Source organism: Bos taurus, chromosome 7 (genome assembly GCF_002263795.3).
Source record: "Bos taurus isolate L1 Dominette 01449 registration number 42190680 breed Hereford chromosome 7, ARS-UCD2.0, whole genome shotgun sequence".
In the NCBI taxonomy this organism is placed as follows: Eukaryota; Metazoa; Chordata; class Mammalia; order Artiodactyla; family Bovidae; genus Bos; species Bos taurus.
The window spans coordinates 50,677,134-50,699,472 of NC_037334.1; the positions used below are offsets into that span (position 1 = coordinate 50,677,134).

Sequence of the window (22,339 nt, forward strand, 5' to 3'; positions counted from 1 at the left end):
CCTGACAAAACATGATCATTCCTGTGGATCTCCCAGTGGTAATCCTTGTTTTATTTTTCCCTTTTTTTCTTTCCTTTTTTATTGTGTTTCTTCTGATGTCCTTGAGGGTAAGGCCACCTCTGTGGATCAATCTCTAAGGTCATAGATGGACCTTTCTGTGATGGAAACGTTCTGCACTGTCCAGTGCCAGCAGCCACTAGCCTCACGTGGCTTGGCAGCACTTGAAATATGGCTCATGTGACTGAGGAGTGCTTTTTAAATATTTAATAAAAATTCTAATTAGTTAACATTGACATTCAAATAGCCATATGTGGCTAGTGGCTATGGTATTGGATTATCATGGGCCTGTAGGATGTTCTGTGATTTATGTACTTCAGGACAGAGCCCTCTTGGAACTTTGTGTTTCAAATGCGAATGTTCCTCTGAATCACCCTGGACAAAGCTGTACATTGCTCTGGGGCAGCGATCCCTGAGTTTCTCCTCTCTAGGGTCTTTCATGAGGTGATGCTTTATATCCCTTGCCACTCAAAGATCACTTTCACCAGCTGCTCTCCATGTTCAGGGCAAAACTCTGGAGTGAAATAGGCTCCCGCAGCCAGTTCCTAGGGGGTGGGAAGTTGTGAGCAAGAGAGAACCCTGGATCCAGGCCCACGGCATACTAGCACGGACTTGATCTGGGATGGTCCCTCTGTCCAGAGACTGCCAAGACTCCCACTCTGTGACAACAGACACTTCAGGTTCTTCGCCAGCTGGGGCTCAGCAAGGCTCAGGATAACATGACATCACAGATAGCTTTGTGATCCTGCTCCAGGAAGGACTGCCTTTCTTCACAGGGCTGTCATCGTGGTTGATGTTCTGGTTATCTATTGCTCTGTTAACGAACCACCCAAAATTAATAGCTTCAAAAAAAGTCATTTTGCTCAGAAATCTTCAGCTTGGGCAAAGTTCAATGGTGAAATCTTATTTCTGCTCCATGAGGACCAGGGTTCTTGGTGCCTCTCCACGGGCTGTTTGGGCTCTCTTATAGCATGTGACTGCATCCAAAGTGACAAAACATTCTGGTGGTCCAGTAGTTAGTTAGGACCCTGTGCTTCCACTGCTGGTGACCTGGGTTCGATCCCTAGTCAGGGAACTAAGATCCTGCAAGCTGAGTCTGCGGCCAATAAACCCTCAAAATGACAAAATGAGAGATGCGTTTTTCTTAAGCTCTGGGCCTAAAAACTGGGTTAGTGTCACTTCTGCCCAACTCTATTGGTTAAAGAAACCACAGAGTACAGATTCAAGCAGAAGGGACACCTCCTACCTTTTGATGGGAGTAGTTTCAGAGAATTTGAGCTGCACTTCCAGAGGAAGTCCTGACAGGTGTCATGTCATTTCCTTCCAAGGTTCAGTTCAGATAAAACCAGACTGGAACTTAGTCTAATGGGGGAGACAGATAATAATCAAATAAACACCCAAATAAATCCCAATTTAAGTCATTATTCAAGCAAGAAAAAGAGGAATAAGAGTAATTTAAAAGGAGATTTAGCCCAGCCTGGGTGTCAGGAAAGGCTGTAAGGAAAAGATGTTTGAGCTGAATGAAACCTATTAAGGTAACCAGGAAGCACTTAACAAAGGTGGGCAGGGGCAGGGAAGTGGGAAAGGGTACCAGAAAGAGGGAAATGTGAATACAATGTCCCTTGGGGAAGAAGGTTGGCAGAGTGTAGTAACTAAAAGGTTAGTATGGCAGAAAAGAAAACAATATACAGGACATCATGCTAGGATAGAGGCCAGAAACTTGGTAGAGGCTTGTTAAGCATTAGGCCATGCAGAAGACTTTACTGATTCTTATTATGAGAGCAAAAGAAAGCTACTGAAATATTTTAAGCAAGAGGGTGTTATGCTGTAATTTATGCTTTGAAACTATGTCTCTGGTTGCAGCAAGGTGTACAGATTGGAGGGGACCCTGAGTGGATGCACAGAGACTACTTATACTTAGGCAACTACTGCAGTGGTTTCTGTCAAGGTGGATGGTAGTTTGGGAGTCAGATGGTATCAGAGGAGACAGAGTAGATGGATTTGGGGTGTCCTGGAGGTAAAACTGATAGGACTTAACAATGGAAGGGATATGGGGAAAGGGAGCCGAGGTGTTTGGTTTTTTACTGCTGCTGCTGCTGCTAAGTTGCTTCAGTCGTGTCCGACTCTGTGCGACCCCATAGATGGCAGCCCACCAGGCTCCCCCATCCCTGGGATTCTCCAGGCAAGAACACTGGAGTGGGTTGCCATTTCCTTCTCCAATGCAGGAAAGTGAAAAGTGAAAGTGAAGTTGCTCAGTCGTGTCCGACTCTTAGTGATCCCATGGACTGCAGCCCACCAGGCTCCTCCGTCCATAGGATTTTCCAGGCAAGAGTACTGGAGTGGGGTGCCATCGCCTTCTCTGTTCTACTGCTGCAGACTACCACAAAATTTAATGGCTTAAAACAGTACCTAGTGTATTACTTGCTCAAGATTCTGCAGTTTGAACTGGGCTTGGTATGCAGCTCATTTCTGCTGTGATCATCAGCAGGGGTGGCATAACCAGTTTGGCTCAGATGATACGTGTCTGGGTTCAGTTCTTGCTGCCAGCTCAGTTGTTTGGTTCTCCTCTGGATGGCTTCTCCACGCAGTTAGCTTAGTGGTCTCAGGGTGGTAGGACCTAAATGGAAGCTGCTGGTTTTGCCACATTCTATTGGTTAAAGATCAAGGCCAGCCCAGGTCAGAAAGGGGACTACACAAGGTCATGAATATTAGGCGTGATCCATTGGAGGATACCAAATTTAAAAGTCTACCACACAGAGTCTTCTGGGTTTCTGACTTTTTTCTTGGATGGATGGTGGTGCTATTCATGGAAATGGGAGCATTTCAATGGTGTTGCTTCCATCCCCATTTTTAATCACTGCACTCTGTAAGAAGGATGATTACATTTCAAGTCTCTTTTCCCTCAGAATTGTTTTCATTGATCCTTCATCCTGGATTAAGTCCCATTGTTATAGATTCCTTTGGTTCCCCCTTTGACATTCATCCCACTGGGAACTATTGTCTAATTGGCCTCCCTGTTAGATGAGAGCTCCAGGAGCAGTGGTGCTGGCTTTCACTGTTTCCTGATCTCCATCCCAAAAGCTCAGCTCACCTGGCACATAGTAAGTTCTCCATCTTTGCTGAATTGAGTAATCTTAATCTTTCTTCACATGAAAGGTATTATGATTATATTAACAATGTCCTGTATTTCTAAGCCATGACTAACCTAACAGGACCATGAGGAACAAAACCAGCAAGGAACTGGGATAACACCTGATGTTCAGATGCTAAGTGGATTTGATGTATCTGTTGGTTGTAATAAGCTGCAGCTGCTGATATCCGATGGAAAACAAATATTGAATTGGTGGTGTCACCGATGCTATCTATTGTTCTAAACACCAATAATTCCATTGATGTATGAGGGAACACTGGAGCAGAGGTCAAGAGCTCTGGTCTAGTCTAGTCCTAAGTGGCTCCAAGGAGTCAGGCAATATGCAGGACCTAAGAGTGCCATGGGCAAAGGTAAAAGAACAAAGGAAAACTATAAAGCCATTCTTTTAATATAAAATCATTTAATTTCTTTCTCTGTTAAAATATACTCAGTCCAGATGCTGTGGATCAGGTGACCAGATTTTTCAGGATTCTCACTCCATCATAAGCTGATTCCATCTGTGTCAAACCTGGTTCTGGTCACAGAACATTCACATCTTTAATTACAAATACTCAATGTGATGCAAATCATGTAATCATATCTAACACATAGGTATATAGTTTCTCGGTGGTCACTGTACAAGGTATCAACAATGCAGGCTCAAAAAATAAGATGTATAGTAAGTTGGTCCTTTCCAAAAATATATTAGGACACTAAGCTTACACCTTAAAGGAATAAAAAATAAATACTAATTAAGCGCTAGCTCCTGTGAGGAACAGTGCATGCAGACAGTGAACTCACATGTGTGGCCAATTCATAAAAGAAAGCTCTGGAATCCCAACAGTGTCTCCTCATAAAGCCAGTCCTGAGTGTGAGGACATAAATGAGAATAACACATAGCTTGGCCAGGCTGCTGGATTCCACGTGGGGTTTGGAGTTCAGCATAATTTCTAACAGTTTCCAACAGAAAGAACAGCAATGGTGTTTTCTTACTGGTCACTTTTCCCAAACTGTGAGGCCTGGCGCTGATCAAGGAAGTTCAGAAGCGTTCTAGTTTGAGCAGATGAACCCCAGGGTTACTAACCTGGGGACACAGATGCCTTCAAATTGTGCTGCCCTTTGTAATGAGAAGGGTTTTTATCCCACCCTCCTCACTGCTGATCATGTGCTGCAGAAGGCACTTCCATTCTTTTGAGAGCTTCGGTTTCTGCTTGAGCCTCAAGCCCTACTTCTTAGCCCCATCGCCAGTCTGCATTCATGCTCACAAAAATAGTCGAGAGCTGCATGCCAAGTTCTGACAGCAAGAATAAGCCATAACTAGAAAGTTTATATATGATAAAACCTTCCAAATGATGTAGGCAAGAGGAAAACACTTATTTTACCACCATGCAAACAACCCATCTAAAAATGCAACCCAGGAAATTATAGTTTAACAATATTCTGGACAGTACCAAATAGATTAAACTATCCTCCAATCCAAAGCACATACTATCCCCTTGAGGAATGTGATGTGAGTGTTGTCGTCTATTAGGTAATAAATAAAACGGTACCATCAGTGCTATAAAAACAGACAATAGACCTGACATCTAATGAAGTGAGTTAGTATTGCCTCTATTTAGTATCATCACAGATAACTCATCTCTGCCATGAAATCCATAAAATGTGTGACTACACTATTCATGGGCACCTAGAGCAGGGACTTTTAACCTGTCAAGTCAGTTTAATTATGGTCCATTTTCTAGCAGAGTTTGGGGTTGGGGAGAGTAGAGCTTTGATTTTTGTATATATTGGAAAACAACCTTCTACAGCCCATCTGGCTCACAGGCACATTTTACCATGTAAATCCCTTCATTCACTCCAAGGGGAACAAGGAAGTCCCCCCAAACCCAGAAGATAGACCTAGTTGGGTGACAAAAATTTGGCCATCTCTGGAGCTGCTCTCCCTCCCTGGAACTGAGCAGGTGTCCCCTACCAGCCACGAAAGCCCCACTCTTTACCTCTGCACTCATCTCCTGACCCTGTGGGATGCTCCCAGGTGAACCATACTAAATACGTCTGCTTAAATCATGGCTCTGCCACTGAAAGGAGAAACTCTACTTTGGAAATGAGTTTTAATGTAGACTCTCCTTGCAACAGGAACTTTTCTTCCATCCTGAAAACACATGGAGTGTTGACTACAGTCACCTACTGATCCTTCTAGGTTCAGATTCATGATAGAATCTGGGCAGCTCAATCCTGTAGCTCACCTCCACAGAAAGTCCCAGAACCACACAGTCCATGCGATGGCTTCCCTCTTCCTTGTCACCAGTGGGAAGAGTTGCCTCTTTTTGTTTGGTATGGTAAGTGGTGTAGTGAGGTGTGCTGAGTGGATGCAGGACTGCCATAGAAAGGATACCAGGTTCCAGGCTGGGAGGTGGTGCAGGAGGGGCATCCTTGGGAAAGCTTCTGCTTTTACTAATATGGCTAGAATCACCTGAGCAAGGGGGATGTTCACTCACTCTGTACTTGATAATCAGCCTACCATCTAGCTCTGCCACAACCAGTTGTGTGACCCAGGTCAACCACGTAGCCTCTTTGGGCTGATGGTCTTATCCATACCAGGCACTTAACAGACATTGACTACATGAAAAAAGCATCTCCTATCACAACCACAGGTCACTGGGTTAAACAAAGTGACTGCTGGGCCAACACCAGATCCCACCAGGCCCCAGAGCCACAGACTAAGGGTCTTTCCTATCTATCTCTAGGTCCGAGCAGCCTGGCTGGGTGGGAATGCCTCCTCTTAGGTCTGACCACTGTACCTCTATGGGGTATAGGGACTCAGCTCAAGTGTGATGCTGCAAGGAAAAATGACAAAGAACATTCTCTGTGTTCTATAATGGACTAGGGAAACTGCACTGAACAGCTGAGACTCAGACTTGCTTTTTACCTTCACCCCTGGCCCCTGTTTCTGTGTGTCCACTGAACTGTTTACTCAGTAACTCTTAATTTCTGGGCCCTTTGTAAGAGAGAGGGTTAAGAAAGTAAAAGAAACTGAAATCAGGTAATTTGCTAATGCCAGTAACTAAACAGAGATTAGGCAAATGGAAAACTGTGGACAACAGTTTGCGTTTCTCTGTATTCCCCTTTGAAAATGGAAAGCTGAGTTGTTACAACAACTGCATCTGGTGGGGAGATGACTCTAACAACAGGAGAGGTATAATTTCTCATGGCACATTGTAAACAACCAATATTAAGCTGCTTTGGCTAAGCCTAGGAATGACTGGATATTGAGATTTCACTGAAGAAGGAAGAAAATATGAATCTGCTCTGGGATGCCCTGAACTACATTCCTAGAGGCAGGTAGGTACGGCTCAGGGGGCTGGATCTAATGCTTGGCCGTGAATTTAGATGACCTGCCCCTTGTTCCTGAAGCCAACCCCCAGGAAGGATTCTGTGATGACAAGTCTGGCTCCATGCTGAAGCGCCTCCAACTCTGCCCACCAAACAAAGTTAGCAAATTGTGAAATGTTCATCATTTCCTAATTTTGTATTATAAAATGGAATTAGGAACATAAACAGTAACATGTAGCAAAACCCCGAGCCTGCGTAGGACTATCAGCCTCTCAGCCACCTCTGCGTAGGCCAATAAGTTTGGAAAGTTTTTCACAGTTTTCAAGTTTCAGAGATTCTGCTTTCTGTTTCAGTCGTTCATCTCTGTATAATCCTGCCAAATTGGTCAACTCCGACTCTGAAAGATAAAAGAGGTAACCAATTCATCAAGAGAGTTGAGCTCCTTTGTTTCACTTCAATACTTCTGGAAGCAAAGCTCCTTTTACTTTAATGCTTTTTCTTTCAATTAAGTTTAAGAAAAAAATTCATTTACTCGAGAAACATGTATCAGGAAGCTATACCACACCAGGTGCTGAGGATTAAGGGACACCTGTGATCCTGGAGTCCGACAGTATCTGTGCTCCATTACAAAAGCACCGGACTTAGTTCTTATCAATAGAACATTTGGCACAAGACTTAGGGAACCTGCACGTGTGCAGTAAGAGGAGACTCTGTGTCAAGGCTTTCCTACGAATGGTATTCACATGGCAGTTGGGATAGAATGGAGTCCGATCGCCTGTTCCTGTCATCTGAAACAAAAGCAGCTGCTTCACCATTCCCGAGTTGCTGGAGCATAACTCACACGCGCTGATGGACACAGAGCCCTCCTCTGGGGGCCTGCCTGCTCTAGGTGCCCAGGCTGCTGGCTGCATCCTTCATGCCCTCACCACATGGGAGGCCCCTAACTCAAAGGGCAAAGGCAGCTGGATTCTTTTAAAAGTGAAATCATCTGGATCTGGTGACCTCTATCTCCTTGACAAAATGTATTTCATTTTCTCCTCATAGTGGAGAAGGTCATTCTATTTTTAACCAGAATATAATCTCTGCTGTCCTCCCAGACTCAGCAGCGGTTTGGCTACCTCTCTTTTTCATTCTTTTGTGTAGTTTCAGAGACACTCTGAGGAAGGAATGCCTGAAGAGAACCTCCAGAGACATGTTGTGTATTAACAGGAAGGCATGCTTGGAGGGCCTGTGTAGCTTCAACAGCAGGTAGCTACTCAGTGTTTAAAGGCCCATACTTGTGAAAATGCTATTTTAATCATTCTTAAATATGCCTATTCATTCTTAATCATCTTGCTGACAGATTTTGTTTTTCTTGGTGAACACGAGGCACCTGTCTGATTAATCAGCAAACTGACTGGAAACAGGACTTAATACTTAGCCATGGGGAACAATGGGCATTGGTTTCTGAATAAGTCTCTATCGACACAAAATACTGGCATTTCTGCTCACAATGATTCTGTTTACACCAAGTAAGGCCCAAAGTGCAGATTAAGTGCAGGACTTTAGGGCGAGGGGTGGGGATGCATGAAAACCCACCCTCTTCAATAGGGGCTCAGAGCCCAGGCCCTGGCCCAGCAGTTGCTTGGCAAGCAGCAAGTCTCCTAGGCTCCAGAACAATGTGCTTTCACCTCGTGGTGTGGGGCCTGCATTGCGTGCCAGCCAGAGCTTGCCTTGGCATGGGCATTCTCATGGGTGATGCAGCTTTGTGGAGGATCATGGGCCGCACCCAAATGAGAGTCCTTGCTGCCTTGTTCCACCCAGAGCTGGGCACTGACTCCATTTGTTTGGCTGCTTCGGCATGTGGGAAACCTGTTCAAGAGGGCTCTGTGATCCTCTGGAGTCACAGCTGCACCAGTATGTAGAGCAGATTCTGTGGCTCAGCTTTTCCTTGAAATGATTTCCTTAGGGTTTTTTGTTACTGACCTTATCCAGATGTCTCACTGCCTGAAATCTCATTCCAGAAAACATTAACGGCTAGTGATTCTTTCTATTTTCTACACTGACAACCACTGTAATAAGCTGATGAAAGAAAACATATGTGCACATATATGAATGCTTTCTCAAAACATGCTCCAAAGGTTTAGAACCCTGCTCCAGAGCAATGACCCTGCAGAAGAACAGTGTTTCAAGGAACAATGCCCCACACCCCCATGATCATGGTTGGAGAAACTTCTCTCCAGATAGCCACTGAATCCTTTTGTACTTCAATGAACAAAAGCTCAACTCAATGAATATGTTACTTTTGACAAATTCTGTTAATATTCAGTAACTTCTAAGGAAAAACAAAATCTTTGGCAGGGGCAGAATCCAAGGAACACTGTTTTCTTCTCTGCATAATGTTTCCCCTGCTCCAAATGCCAGTGTAATAGATGAGCAGAGCACTGAGCCTTTAGAGTAAACTGACTTGGGCAAATTGCCAAGAGAAGCAAGTCCCAGAGCCTCCTCTCCCAAAATGCTCTGCCCAAAAGCCCAGATGGGAGTCCTGACAGATCCCAACCACCCTCATGATCCAGCCCTGTGAGACAGAGCTACATCTAGTTGAGCAAGGCCAAGCGAGGTCTGGATTCTGTTAGGATCCGGGCACTTACTATATGCTAGACTCTATGCTAAGTGTTATACTCATGTCATCTTCTATAATCCATACAACCTCCTTGGGAGGAAGTTCATTTTATACCCATTTCAAAGCCTAAGCTTCTGCCCTCTCTGCTATCCTGCTCCAGAGCTTGGACAGTTCTCCTCTGCCAGGCAGGGCTGGGGTCTCAGTCCCACTCAGCCAGGTCAGGAGGCAGTCCTGCCTTTTATTTTAGTCTGTCCCAGCCCAGGGCCATGGCCACCTCCCCTAGCGTTGGCTTTATTATCCAGATGCAGCTGTGAAGGGGTAGACAGGGCGCCAGTGTTTACAGTAAAGGAGTACTCATAGAAATTCACTCTGATGAACATTCTAAGGAAGAGCAGAGCACAGAAATTAACAAAAGATGTTAAAAGACAATGGCTAACCTTTGCTAAAAGCAGTTTCCATTCGGTATTTTGCCAAGACTGAACTTTGTTCTCAAGCAGGTTTATTTTTACAACCTCCATCCATGTGCTAAATTTAACCATGTCGGCTGCACTTGCTGCTGGATCCGGAGGGCAGATGCTGCCTGTTCTCAAATGGCACTTGGGTTGTGTGGCGGCTCCGGACAGCCACCATCCTTAAATGCCAGAAATAGATTTTTAAGGGGTGTGTGCTGATAACCCCCGGTTTGGAACTTGTGGGTACACATGTCATGCTCACCCACTTGATTATACCTGGAAGGTGCCAAAGCCCTGGAAGCAGGCCTCACGAGGATGGGGACACAAGGCTAGAAGCCACCTTAGGTGTAATCCTTTCCATGAAGGTGTTAGTCGCTGAGTTGTGTCCGATTCTTTGTGACCCCATGGAACGTAGCCTGCCGGGCTCCAATGTCCATGGGATTCTCCTGGCAAGAATACTGGAGTGGGTTGCCATTTCCTTCTCCAGGGGATTCTTCCTGACCCAGGGATCGAAACTGGGTCTCCTGAATTGCAGGTAGAGTCTTTACCATCTGAGCCACCAGGAAATCCTAACCATGAGCTCTTTGCATAGTTCTAGCTGGTGTGTGTGTGTGTGGCGGGGTAGGGTTTAAGAAATATATATTTTCACCAATTTATTGCATAAAGCAACAAATTCAAGACCCTCTCATGGCCTAAAACAATGGAGATTCTTAGGACATACACTGACCCTCACCTGATTTGGATCAGGTGATCAATTATAATGCCTTTAAGTCTAAGGCCTCTATCTTGCTCTAAAATTATTTCCTGGTTTTTGAAACTAGAAAAACCTAGTTTGACAGTGGGGTAGGGTTACTTCCAGACCCCTTGTTTTTTGTTTTTTCAATAAAAAAAGCAATCGCCTCCTCCTGCTGAATTCCCCCTTACATCCAAGTCAATGCCCACCATGCTCCTAAGGCACTGAGAGGTCAAGTGGGCTCCACCCTACAGGAGTAGACAGTGGACACAAGGTCCCTCAGGGCCAGGGTTAGGACACTAGCCCTGCTCAGTGATCCCTCAGCAGTTTCACTTTTTCCAGTCCCGAGAATCCACTCTTCAAAAGACATTTGTTGAGCATCTGTTCTGAAGCAAAGACTGCCAAGGGCTTGGGACACAAAATTAGTAAGACATGGTTCTTGACCTCAGAGAGCCCAGAGTCCAGCAGGGAGACTGTCATATACCTAGAGGACAGGAACACTGTGAGGGTGGTACTTCAGTAGGATGAGTGAAGGGCTTTAAACACACAGAGGAAGGAGAGATTAACTTGGGGTGGGGTTGGGATGCAGATGGGTCAGCAAGCGCTTAGTAGCACTGTGACTGAGGATCTAAATTTATCAGACACTGTTAGATGTTTAATAATACCCGGTGATAAGTTTTTTAAAATGAGTTAGTTTGCTTTTTAAAAATTAACCAAAGCCAAGTTTTATAAGATACAATTACTAATGCCTCTGTGTGTGTGTGTGTGTGTGTGTGTGTGTGTGTGTGTGTGTGTGCGGGCAGGGGGGAATTCAAGTGGGAAGAAAGGGAGCCTGTTGGCTGAGGCAGGGCTGCCTTGTTACAGCACTCCCCATGAATGCTCACTGCAGTCGTAAGCCAAATCGTAAGCCAATACTGTCACCCTCGCTGTCTCCAGACAGGGAAACGGTGTGGAAGGCCTGTTCCAGTAAGAGAGTCACTTTTGTTCTGTGTGGCCACAGCTGATTGGAGGGGAAGAGAAGGGGCACCAGACTCAATAACAACAACCTATCAAACTTTGGTTAGGCTGGAGCAGATTTCCCTCTGGGAAATGTGGAATTAAGAAACCATGGACCAAAGCAGCGAGCTACTTAAAGAGGAACCTTGTGACGTAGAAAGGGGCCAATGACTGGTGGGGTTGGGGAAGTTGGGGGAACGAATAAGAGGGTGGCAACCAAAATAAACTAGGGCAAATCAAGGCTGTCAAGGAGAGCTTGAAAAAACGTAGGAAAACAGTTGGCAAAGAAAGGACAGAAGGCAGATAGGCAGACAGATGTAGCAACTCAGAGACAGACAGACAGGCAACTAGTCCTGCCTAAGTCCCTGAAGATTTCAAGCCCTGGCCACACGTATCCTGTCATAAGCCTCCCTTTTTATCACAATATTTCTAATATCCTGAATGGGGCTCTGTCCTGTCCGTGTTCACATAAACATGAGTAGCTCAGAAAGAGAGGAGAGATCGCTACGCTGGGGATACCTCAGGGTGGCACCAGCTAAAGCCCCTTTTAAGCATCTTACTTTGTTGTTTCTCCTTCCAACAACTGGTCTGGATGTAATCAATGTAATCCTTCTCTATCGTCTTCTCCAGGTCACGCAGAGATGCACCTCTGTAGGCCTTGTCAAAGTTTTTATCCACGAAGTAAGGCACCTGTAGGTTCTGGGTTTCTCTAGAAATGGTGTGGCCCAAGGTCCTAAAACAAGGAGAGGCTCAGGTGTGCTTGTTATATTTGGAAATATCACTCTTAGCACTGGCCTCGCTGATATCATCATCATACTCACCTCTTCATAGATGCAAATACCATTTCTAACACATCAACATTTATTATTTCCCAAGCAAAGCAGTAAGTGCAATGTTGTCATTGTCGCTACTCTATGAGCATGTTCAAGTGGATTCAGTCTCAGCATATTTACTTTATTCTCTTAAATGAGTCATCTCCCTCTCTTCTTTCTCCCTCTCTCTCTCTTTAAATTTAAGACATACATCATGATGGGTTTACATATATTGTGAAATGATTACCACAATGTCTCACATGTCTAATAGGTAATCCGCTAACATCTGTCTTCTCATATAGATACAATAAAAACAAAATAAAGAAGACCAAAAAAAAAAAAAAAACCAGACAAGAATAAAGGAAAAAATTTTCCTTGTGATGAGAACTCTTACTACTTAGTCTCTTTAACTTTTCTATCATTTCCTATCATACAGCAGTGTTAACTACTATAACACTGTATTGTATGTGACATACACCGTATTTACTAACATTTATCTTACAACTATTAGTTTGCATCTTTGACCATCTTCCTTCAATTCCCCTCCCTCTCTCTTCCACCTTTGGTAACCAGAAATTTGATCTCCTTTTCTGAGTTGTTTTTTTTTAGATTCCACATATAAGTGAGATTATACAGTATTTGTCTTTCTCTGACTTACTTCGTTTAGCATAATGCCTTCAGAGTCCCTCAGTGTAGTCAGAAATGCTAGAATTTTCATTTTTTAGGGCTGAATAATATTCCTGTGTGTGTATATACGTGTGCGTGTGTGTGTGTAGGCTTTCTCCACGTCATGGCTACCATAAACATTGTTGCTATGAACATGAAGGTGCAGCTACCTGGATTCACCTCTCTTAGACTGTTTTCTCTGTTAAAAGTAGAATGCTGAAAGTTTAAAAAGCAATTTATATATTCTGTAGGACCTGGCATGGCAGCTGGCACAGAGTGGCTACTGGTAAATGTTGGTTGAATGAAATGATTGCTACAGTAAACTATTCACAAATAACGAGACAGCTTATACCAACTTAGTTCCAATTTTTAGGACATGATAAAAAGTACTTCACACATAGCTGTTAGATGAGAACTGCAAAAAACTGAGACAATAGATTTCAATTATACCTCCAGGCGAACTCTTAGTGATATCCAAAAGTCTCTGATGTTCAGAAACTTTAACAGGTCGTGGGTTAACTAAAGTCTAACCATAAGAAAGTACAGAAGGGAGCTCAAATTCCAGTTAAAACAATGTGATGGTACTGTGCAAATCCAAGCTGACTTTGTTCAGATTGAACAAAGTCTATCTTAAAGGAGTTATATTTGACCTTTTCCTAGCTTTTCCTTTGATCTCTTAACTCATGGATCTTGCTGGATGTCTAAGAGCTCAGGCCCCGATTGCTCTTGCCTCTTTCTGGAAAGCTGAGGGCAGGTTCCTGCCTACCTCACTGGCCTGACAAGAAAGGAGGTGGCAGTAGCATATGGAGAAATATGGGAAGTCAGGAAATCAGAGGGACTCAGGCCAGCGTGACCTGATAGCAATAACCTCTCTCTGAGTCTCAGCTTTCCTCTCTGTAAAATGAAGATATTGATCTAGAATGATAGCCTTAAGGCTATAGTGATCACCAAGAGCTCTTCCTCTTAGGTACTGTTCCACGACGGAGTCCACATTTGAAAGTTTTTTGTCTGTTAAACTCTAATTGTGAATAATGGCTCATTTCCCATTATTAATTAAAAAAAAACCAGTGATTCTCAAATTTTGCATGGACAAGAATTATCTGGAAGGCTTGTTAAAACTCATATTGCTGGTTCTCACCTCTAGAGTTTCTGATTCAATAGATACAGAGTAAGGCCTAAGAGTTTGCACTTCTAACATGTTGCCACTTAATGCTTGGTCTAGGGATCAAACTTTGAGAACTGATTTAACTGAAATACTTAATTGAAGAAATTTAAAAATTCCTACCAGAGCTCATATTTTTCATGCAATACAAACTTTATAATGATTTCTATATTTTTAGCAAAAGCAAAGAAATGAGATACTATGGTTTGACTGCACAGCCTTATGAATAAAAGTCCTAATCTTGCAGTTTCTTAAATTGGGCATAATCACTAGATCTTAGTTACTATGTTCTCAGATTCACAGGGGTGCAGCGATACTTTCACAAGCTCATTACGGTCCTTTCTAACTCTAACATGGAATGTTAAAGATTTAATCTGAACCTGGAGTTAGTCTGTTAATCCCTCAGAAACCATCTGTTGCTGTTCCGCAGTTGACCAGATGATGTCGCTATAGAACAAAACAATCCAGGTCCTGAATACATGGGAAACTGCCTGAAGTAATTTTGAGTCTCTGCATTATTACTATCCAGCTGCTCCTTTAAACACAAAACCAGTGTTTTCCACAACAAAAGGTGACATGAAATGTTAGAAATGTACCAGCTTGTTGTTAAGAAAGATTTTAAGTATTTGACTTACGATTTATAGAACAGACTATATGGGGGATTAGCAGCTAGCAGCTGAGTAATCACAGATATGATCACAATCACCAGAACTGGAAGTAACTGAATAAATGCAGAATATGTAGTCTGAAAAAGAAAAAATATTTGGTGTAAGTACTCTTCATCAATATAAAGCTTACTGAAAATAGGACAGTTTTCCCAAAGAAAATATGCATTACTAATGCATTGCACATTGCCCATAGTTTTTCTGAGAAGGTTGTATTTTCTGCTGAGAAGTACCAAACAGCTCCATTCTGTCTGCTGAAAAGGCTGAAGGGGGCCCACCCACAACCTGGACTGACACTCAGTAATCCTGCAGCCTCCTTTTCTAAGACCAATGAAGCAGACACCTGTGTGCTAGTCTGCCCAGCCTGTACCCTCACAAGGTCATGTTATCATGCAGTTCTGTTGCCTTGGCCTCAGCTGAGCAGACTGGGGGACATCTAGCAGACATCTAACCATAGCAGGGATGATCACATTCTTCCTAAGAATCTGGGATTGAGATTCATCACCATTCACTGCTAGGCAGTCACTTGTAAGGACACACACTCAGAGGCACTGTAGACTGAACACTTGCAAGGGGAAGTAGAAAAGCCAGGCTGCTTAGAGAGAACAAAGCAGATGTAGAGAGTCAGGAAAACTGGAGACAGTCTGGCCCCAAGAGTCACAGAGAGCACAGCTGCGTGATGCCTGACAGCACCCCAGTTCCTGGCTCCCATCTGTCACAAGGCCCAGCGTGCCTCCTGCCCTTGAGCTTCATGAGACTCCCTCGATCTCTTAATTTAAACCCCCTTTAGTACTGAATATTATAAAGGCGGTCCCTATTCTCTGCAGTCAAGAAAATCTTTTTCAAGACAGCCCCATAGGGGAACAGATTTCCCGGGATAGTCCCCAAAGAATGGGTGGGGGAGGGGGTACCATTCTGGCCTATTTGGGCCAGTTATCCAGCTCTTCTTACCATGCTTCTGCTTTCCTAAAGCACGCTTTAGCACATATCTCAAGCTGAACTTCAAAAACCTGATCTTACTCCATAAGGGTTAGTTTCAGTATGAGCGTTTATGGGCCGCTATTGTCCTATCCTCCCCAGGTACCTGAGGCTTATCTTCTTCCTCTTCCTTCCGTGTCTGCATTCTCTCATGTCGGTGCCGCCGGCGGTAATAGTGGGTGTCATCTGTCACATTTGAAAACATATGAATATTTCCTGGAAAAGAAAGAAAAATACTTAGCACGCAAATATGGCACACACCTCTTCCTTGCCTTTTCCAAGGTCCGTGCTTCCAACTAGGTTCTTTGAGGGTAGGGTATTGTCCCATTCTACCCAATAGAAAAATAAGACAGTAGGTATATCAAGTGAACCAGCTGAAAATGGGACATGCTTAGCTCTCTCACCCTTATTTAAACAGTCCTTTGTAACTAGCGAGTGAGAGCAACCTGAGAGGCAGAGAAAGAAACAGCACTTGGGCCATGAATCCTGTCTGACATGCTCTTATCTGCCTTCTTGCCCAATATCAGATTATGTCACTAGTATCTTTAATTGCAACTCCACAAAATTCAATCTACTTCCAAGGCATTTAATTAACCCAACTTCCAATTCTCTGGGGGTATTTTTCTAACCTTTACCTTTATATAAGTGCTAGTTTACAATAATTATAATATAGGAATTTTGCTTCTAATTTATAAAACACTTAAAAAATATTGGTTGGTATTATCAGCCTCATTTTTTGGTGAGGAAACAAGATCAGACGGACTAAGTAAAAATCATGCATAGTTGGAGGCTGGAGACGACTTCAACCTCAGCTTATCTGATTCCAAAGTCTTGTTTCCACCATACCACGGCCCCTCTATTCAGATCCTGAAAATATATATGACTGTTTTTGGCCACACCACATGGCATATGGGATCTTAGCTCTCCGAACCGGGATCAAACCTGAGCCCCCTGCAGTAGAAGTGCAGAGTCTTAACCACTGGACCACCAGGGAAGTTCCTAAGACTTCTTAAATGAAAAAAGTTGGGATACTAACCTGTAGGAAAATGTCCTCCAAAGAAGACATTGAACAGCTCTTCTGGAGTGATGTCGGTTTCAAAGTCCCTGTAATAATTATAAGGTCTGGCTCGAGGGGCAGTGAAAGTCACCTGTTCATCTCCATATTCATCATAGCGGAGTCTCTTGTCAGGATTGCTCAGGACTGCAAAGGCATTTCCTATTGCTGCAACAAAAACAAAAAGCACCAGAGTACACAGTCTGTTGCGGCTGAGGGTAACCACAGTAGTAGCAGTGAAGAGTTGGTGCTGGACAACTTCACAGTGACCCAAGGAGAGGTGCTTGGGCCTGGAAAGTTCACCGAAGTGCTTGCCCTTGAAATCTTCCCAAGATCTAGTTTGATAAGCCTTAAACACTGGAGTCAAGATAAACTTAGAAGTACTGTGCTCCTTCATCAAAAATGTGTTATTTCACTTGAGAGCAATAGTTTATGGTCAGAAACAGTTTATACATAAGCAATGGTATTCTAACATGAAGTCACATACAGTCTCCTGAATAAAATAATAAATAAAAATCCTCCTACTTGGTTAAAAGCAAAGTCCTCAGTCATCAGTCTTATTTCAGCTTACTTTTAAACATAGTCTTTAGAAATTAGGAAATGTATCTCCAGGGAATTCCCTGGTCGTCCAGTGGTTAGAACCTGTGCTTCCACTACCGAGGGTCCAGGTTTATTCCCTGGTTGGGGAACTAAGATCCCACAAGCCAGTCATTGTGGCTTAAAAAAACAAAAAAAATGTCCAGTGCCTCAGTGAGGGATCAAAGTCTGAATAGACTACATAAGCATACCATCACTTCTCCCTGTGCACAAATGTGCAAACTTTGTCCAATTTCATTTAAACATACAGTCAGTACCACCAATCAAAGAATCACCAAAGAAATCTTAAAAAAAAAAATCTTTTAAGTCATTCCCACCTGCCTACCTTTAATTCAGTCAACACTATCAGAAACATAGTCAGAAAGAGCATTTCCTTGTGAGTCTTCTAGTCAGGGAACTGTATTAAGTATTTATAGCAATAGAACAGTTAAGCAGAAAAAAAAAAAACCAGAAAAACCTAAACAGAGTTGTTTAAACATTCACATCCCTTGAAATCTGGCAGATTTCTTAGAGAAATGGCATCAGTCTGTGACGTACCCTACATGAAGGTATGAGGAGAATGTGGTTTATCTGTTTCCTTATAGAAACTGTGGGGAGAATGAGATTCACAAAGGCACATCAACAAAGGTAGCTTGTCCTCTAAGGTAAATGCTGACTTTAAAAAAATGTCTCAGATCTATCGTTTTTTTACTTTTTTCTTTTTTACAAACATTTATTTATTTGGCTGTGCCGCATCTTAGTTGGGGCATTAGGGATCTATAATCTTTCAGTTGCAGCACGTGGGATCCAGTTCCCTGACCAGGGATCGAACCTGGATTCCCTGCATTGCAAGCACCGAGTCTTAGCCACTAGACCACCAGAGAAGCCCCTACTTTTCCTTTTGAAAAATTCCAATCTCCAGAAAAGTTGAAAAAAATAGTACAATAAACACCTTTAACCTTATTCATCAATGTTAGCATTTTACCACTTTGCTTTTCTCAATGCTCTACACATACATGCATATATATATAATATGTATTCATTTTTTCTTGCTAAATCACTTGGAAGTAGGCTGAAGATATTCTGACACTTCACTCCTAAATATTTTAGCATACATCTCTGAAGAAGAAAGATACTCTCCTACATGATCAAAATATAATATCACAGTTAAGAAAATTAACACCAACTCATTATCACCCAGTAAATCCATTCAGGGTTAATGTACTGTCCTTGGTTTCACATCTCTTTAGTTTCTTTTCATCTGGAACAGTCTCCCCACCTTTTTTGCTTTTCTTTTATTGAATTTTTTGAAGAGTAGTTCAGTGTTCTTTGTAGAATGTTCCATATTTTGATTGTTTCCTCTTTATTAGATTCAGGTCAAACATTCTGGCAAGAATACCACATAGTATTACAACATGTAATGTTAAATTGTTCTAGTAATGGTGATGATAAATTAGATCACTTGCTTAAAGTAGTAACAGCTAGCTATCTCCATTACTTAGAAAATTTTCCCTGTGCAATCTGGGCTTCCCAAGTGGCTCAGTGGTAAAGAATCTACCTGCCAATGTAGCAGACTGGGGTTCAATCCTTGGGTTGGGAAGATCCCTTAGAGAAGGAAATGGCAACACACTCCAGTATTCTTGCCTGGGAAATCCCACAGACAGAGGAGCCTGGTGGGCAATAGTCCATGGGGTCACAAAAGAGTCAGGCATGATTGAGCAACTAAATAACAACAAAATCAGTAAGTATTCTGTGGGATAATACTTTGACATTATGTGAATATTCTATTCAACAACAACCTATTACCCAATGGTTTTAGCATCTACTGATAATCCTTTCCTGAATCAATGACATTCCTCAGGGTGAAGCTCTTAAGTGAAATTTTTATTTATGTATTGGATGCAAAATATTTTTTGAGAATATGTTTCTGAAAGTATCACAGAAATCAATGGAAAAAGCTTTGATCTATAACTATGTTTTTGCTCTACAAAGTCTTATAAAGCCTTTTTATACTAACCACATGTTTATAATGCAGGTTTCATGAACAAAGAGTTTCATGGTCAAAGAAGCTTTGAAACGCTATCTAGGTCCTGCCTGCAAGTGGCTACCAACCTTTAAGTTCCACAAGAGGAATCATATCAGTTTTACTTACCCTGGCACCGGACACATAGATCTTCAATAAATATTTGCTGAATCAAAGAATAAAAGGTTCTGTAAGATATTACAGAGAAACCAGTTTTTTTTCCCAAAAGAAATTAAAGTAAGAAATTAAGGAGAGAGCTATGCTAATAATCACTACCTAAGAGGTGTGGCAGGAAAAAACAAGACCCTGCTTGTAGCCTTAGAAAACAATTACGAGAGAGGCTGGAAACAACTTGCTGTGACCAAACACCACAAGGAGGGCATAATTAAGCATTAGTTTAGGATCAGACCTTTGAAAGCATCTGTTGCTCCAGGAGCACAGTTCTTGTCAGGATGAAATTTCAGGGCAAGTTTTCGGTAAGCTTTCTTAAGCTCTTCATCACTAGCATCTCGTGAAACTCCCAGAATTTCATAGTAATTTCTGCATTTCTTGATCCTAAAAACACAAATCAGAAACATTTTTTTAGTATGTCTACAAAGGTCCCTTTTGTACAATTAACTGCTAAATAGTAAATCAATATCCAATCTGTGAGACCCAAAGCAGAAAGAGAGAAAACTGGTGAACACATTAATGAATCATTCAATTCACTAACAATGTCCTCCTCCCAGTGACAGCTTAATTCCTTTCAAAGTATTTTTACATCTAATATGTTATTCTTTCTATATCCCTGTAAGTGGGTAGAACAAGTATACTAATCCTTATATTAAGGCCCAATCTAAGGTCCTCAAAGTTGAACCACAGGACAGCAAAGGCAGAAGAAATACCCTAACCATTTTTTAAAATGTACCTCTTTTTTATGGCTATCTTTTTAAACTTTGTTTTAAAAAGTTATAAAGGCACCTTACCTACCTCCTGAGAAATCTGTATGCAGGTCAAGAAGGAACAGTTAGAACCAGATATGGAACAACAGACTGGTTCCAAATTGGGAAAAGAGTATGTCAAGGTTGTATATTGTCACCCTGTTTATTTAACTTATATGCAGAGTGCATCATGCAAAATGCCAGGCTGGATGAAGCACAAGCTGGAATCAAGTTTGCCCGGAGAAATATCAATAACCCTTAGGGCAGAAAGCGAAGAAGAACTAAAGAGCCTATTGATGAAAGTGAAAGAGGAGAGGGAAAAAGTTGGCTTAAAACTCAACATTCAGAAAACTAAGATCATGGGATCCGGTCCCATCACTTCATGGCAAATAGATGGGGAAACAATGGAAACAGTGAGACTTTATTTTTTGGGGCTCCAAATTCACTGCAGATGGTGACTGCAGCCATGAAATTAAAAGATGTTTGCTCCTTGGAAGAAAAGCTATGACCAACCTAGACAGCATATTAAAAAGCAGAAACAACAAAATTCTGTAAAGCAACTATCCTTCAATAAAAAATTTTTTTAAAAAGCAGAGACATTACTTTGCCAACAAAGGTCTGTCTAGTCAAAGCTATGGTTTTTCAAAGAGTCATATATGGATGTGAGAGTTGGACTATAAAGAAAGCTGAGTGCCGAAGAATTGATGCTTTTGAACTGTGGTGTTGGAGAAGACTCTTGAGAGTCCCTTGGACTGCAAGGAGATCAAACCAGTCAATCCTAAAGGAAATCAGTTCTGAATATTCATTGGAAGGACTGATGCTGAAGCTGAAACTCCAATAATTTGGCCACCTGATGTGAAGAACAGACTCATTGGAAAAGACCCAGATGCTGGGAAAGATTGAAGGCATAAGGAGAAGGGGAAGACAGAGGATGAGATGGTTGGATGGCATCACTGACTCAATGGACATGAGTTTGAGCAAGCTCTGGGAGTTGGTGATAGACAGGGAAGCCTGGCATGCTGCAGTCCATGGGGTTGCAAAGAGTTGGACATGACTGAGCAACTGAATTGAACTGATGGTAGAAGAAAAATATCCAAAATACTAAACTATATACAGTGAAACAACTTCCTGCTTCCCCATTTTCTGTTCCCCAATCTCCTATGCTAAGAATAACCACAGTTAGAAGTTTTCTGTGGGGATTTCCTTGGTGGCCTAGTAGTTAGGATTCTGAGCTTTCACTGCCATAACCCAGGTTCAATCCCTGGCCAGGGAACTGAGATCCTACAAGATGCACAGCCAAAAAAAAAAAAAAAAAAAAGTTTTCTCATTCCCATGTACAGAGACAGCACATGTATAAAAACAGCCCCATTTTTTAACTTTTTTTCTTATTAATACCTAAATGTAAGCATATTACAATCACCCTTCTACATCCTTTTTTCAAACAACAATTTATCTTGGGGATTGACCAGTAACTTACAGAGATGAGAAGTACAGGGTTAATAGTTTATACCACCAGAGCAGCAGTTCTGACCTTTTTGATATAAAAAGTCTTTTATACTCTTGAGCAGCAGTGAGGAGATACCCCTCGTCCAAGGTAAGGAGCATTGGCTGCACTTCGCTGGAGCAGCCGTGAAGAGATACCCCACGCCCAAGGTAAGAGAAACCCAAGTAAGACGGTAGGTGTTGCAAGAGGGCATCAGAGGGCAGACACACTGAAACCATACTCAAAGAAAACTAGTCAATCTAATCACACTAGGACCACAGCCTTGTCTAACTCAATGAAACTAAGCCATGCCCTGTGGGGCCACCCAAGACAGGCAGGTCATGGTGGAGAGATCTGACAGAATGTGGTCCACTGGAGAAGGGAATGGCAAACCACTTCAGTATTCTTGCCTTGAGAACCCCATGAACAGTATGAAAAGGCAAAATGATAGGATACTGAAAGAGGACACTCCCCAGGTCAGTAGATGCCCGATATGCTACTGGAGATCAGTGGAGAAATAACTCCAGAAAGAATGAAGGGATGGAGCCAAAGCAAAAAGAATACCCAGCTGTGGATGTGACTGGTGATAGAAGCAAGGTCCGATGCTGTAAAGAGCAATATTGCATAGGAACCTGGAATGTCAGGTCCATGAATCAAGGCAAATTGGAAGTGGTCAAACAAGAGATGGCAAGAGTGA

General features: G+C 42.5%; 1 protein-coding gene across 2 annotated transcripts in view; it reads right to left on the reverse strand.

Annotated features, from left to right (window-relative positions):
* Positions 1-3,591: 3,591 nt before the first annotated feature.
* DNAJC18 (DnaJ heat shock protein family (Hsp40) member C18) overlaps positions 3,592-22,339 on the reverse strand; it is a 31,410-nt gene continuing 12,662 nt past the window's right edge. The window contains exons 3-8 of one of the 2 annotated variants that reach the window (NM_001015649.2): positions 19,649-19,794; positions 16,623-16,808; positions 15,693-15,802; positions 14,579-14,688; positions 11,864-12,036; positions 3,592-6,917 (exon numbers count right to left, since the gene is read on the reverse strand). In NM_001015649.2, coding sequence (NP_001015649.1) covers positions 6,793-6,917; positions 11,864-12,036; positions 14,579-14,688; positions 15,693-15,802; positions 16,623-16,808; positions 19,649-19,794 — 850 coding nt within the window. In that variant the 3' untranslated portion in view covers positions 3,592-6,792. Of the gene's footprint in view, positions 6,918-6,943; positions 9,754-11,863; positions 12,037-14,578; positions 14,689-15,692; positions 15,803-16,622; positions 16,809-19,648; positions 19,795-22,339 lie in introns of those variants that run through there. The other variant, XM_024994366.2, reaches the window with a different exon arrangement.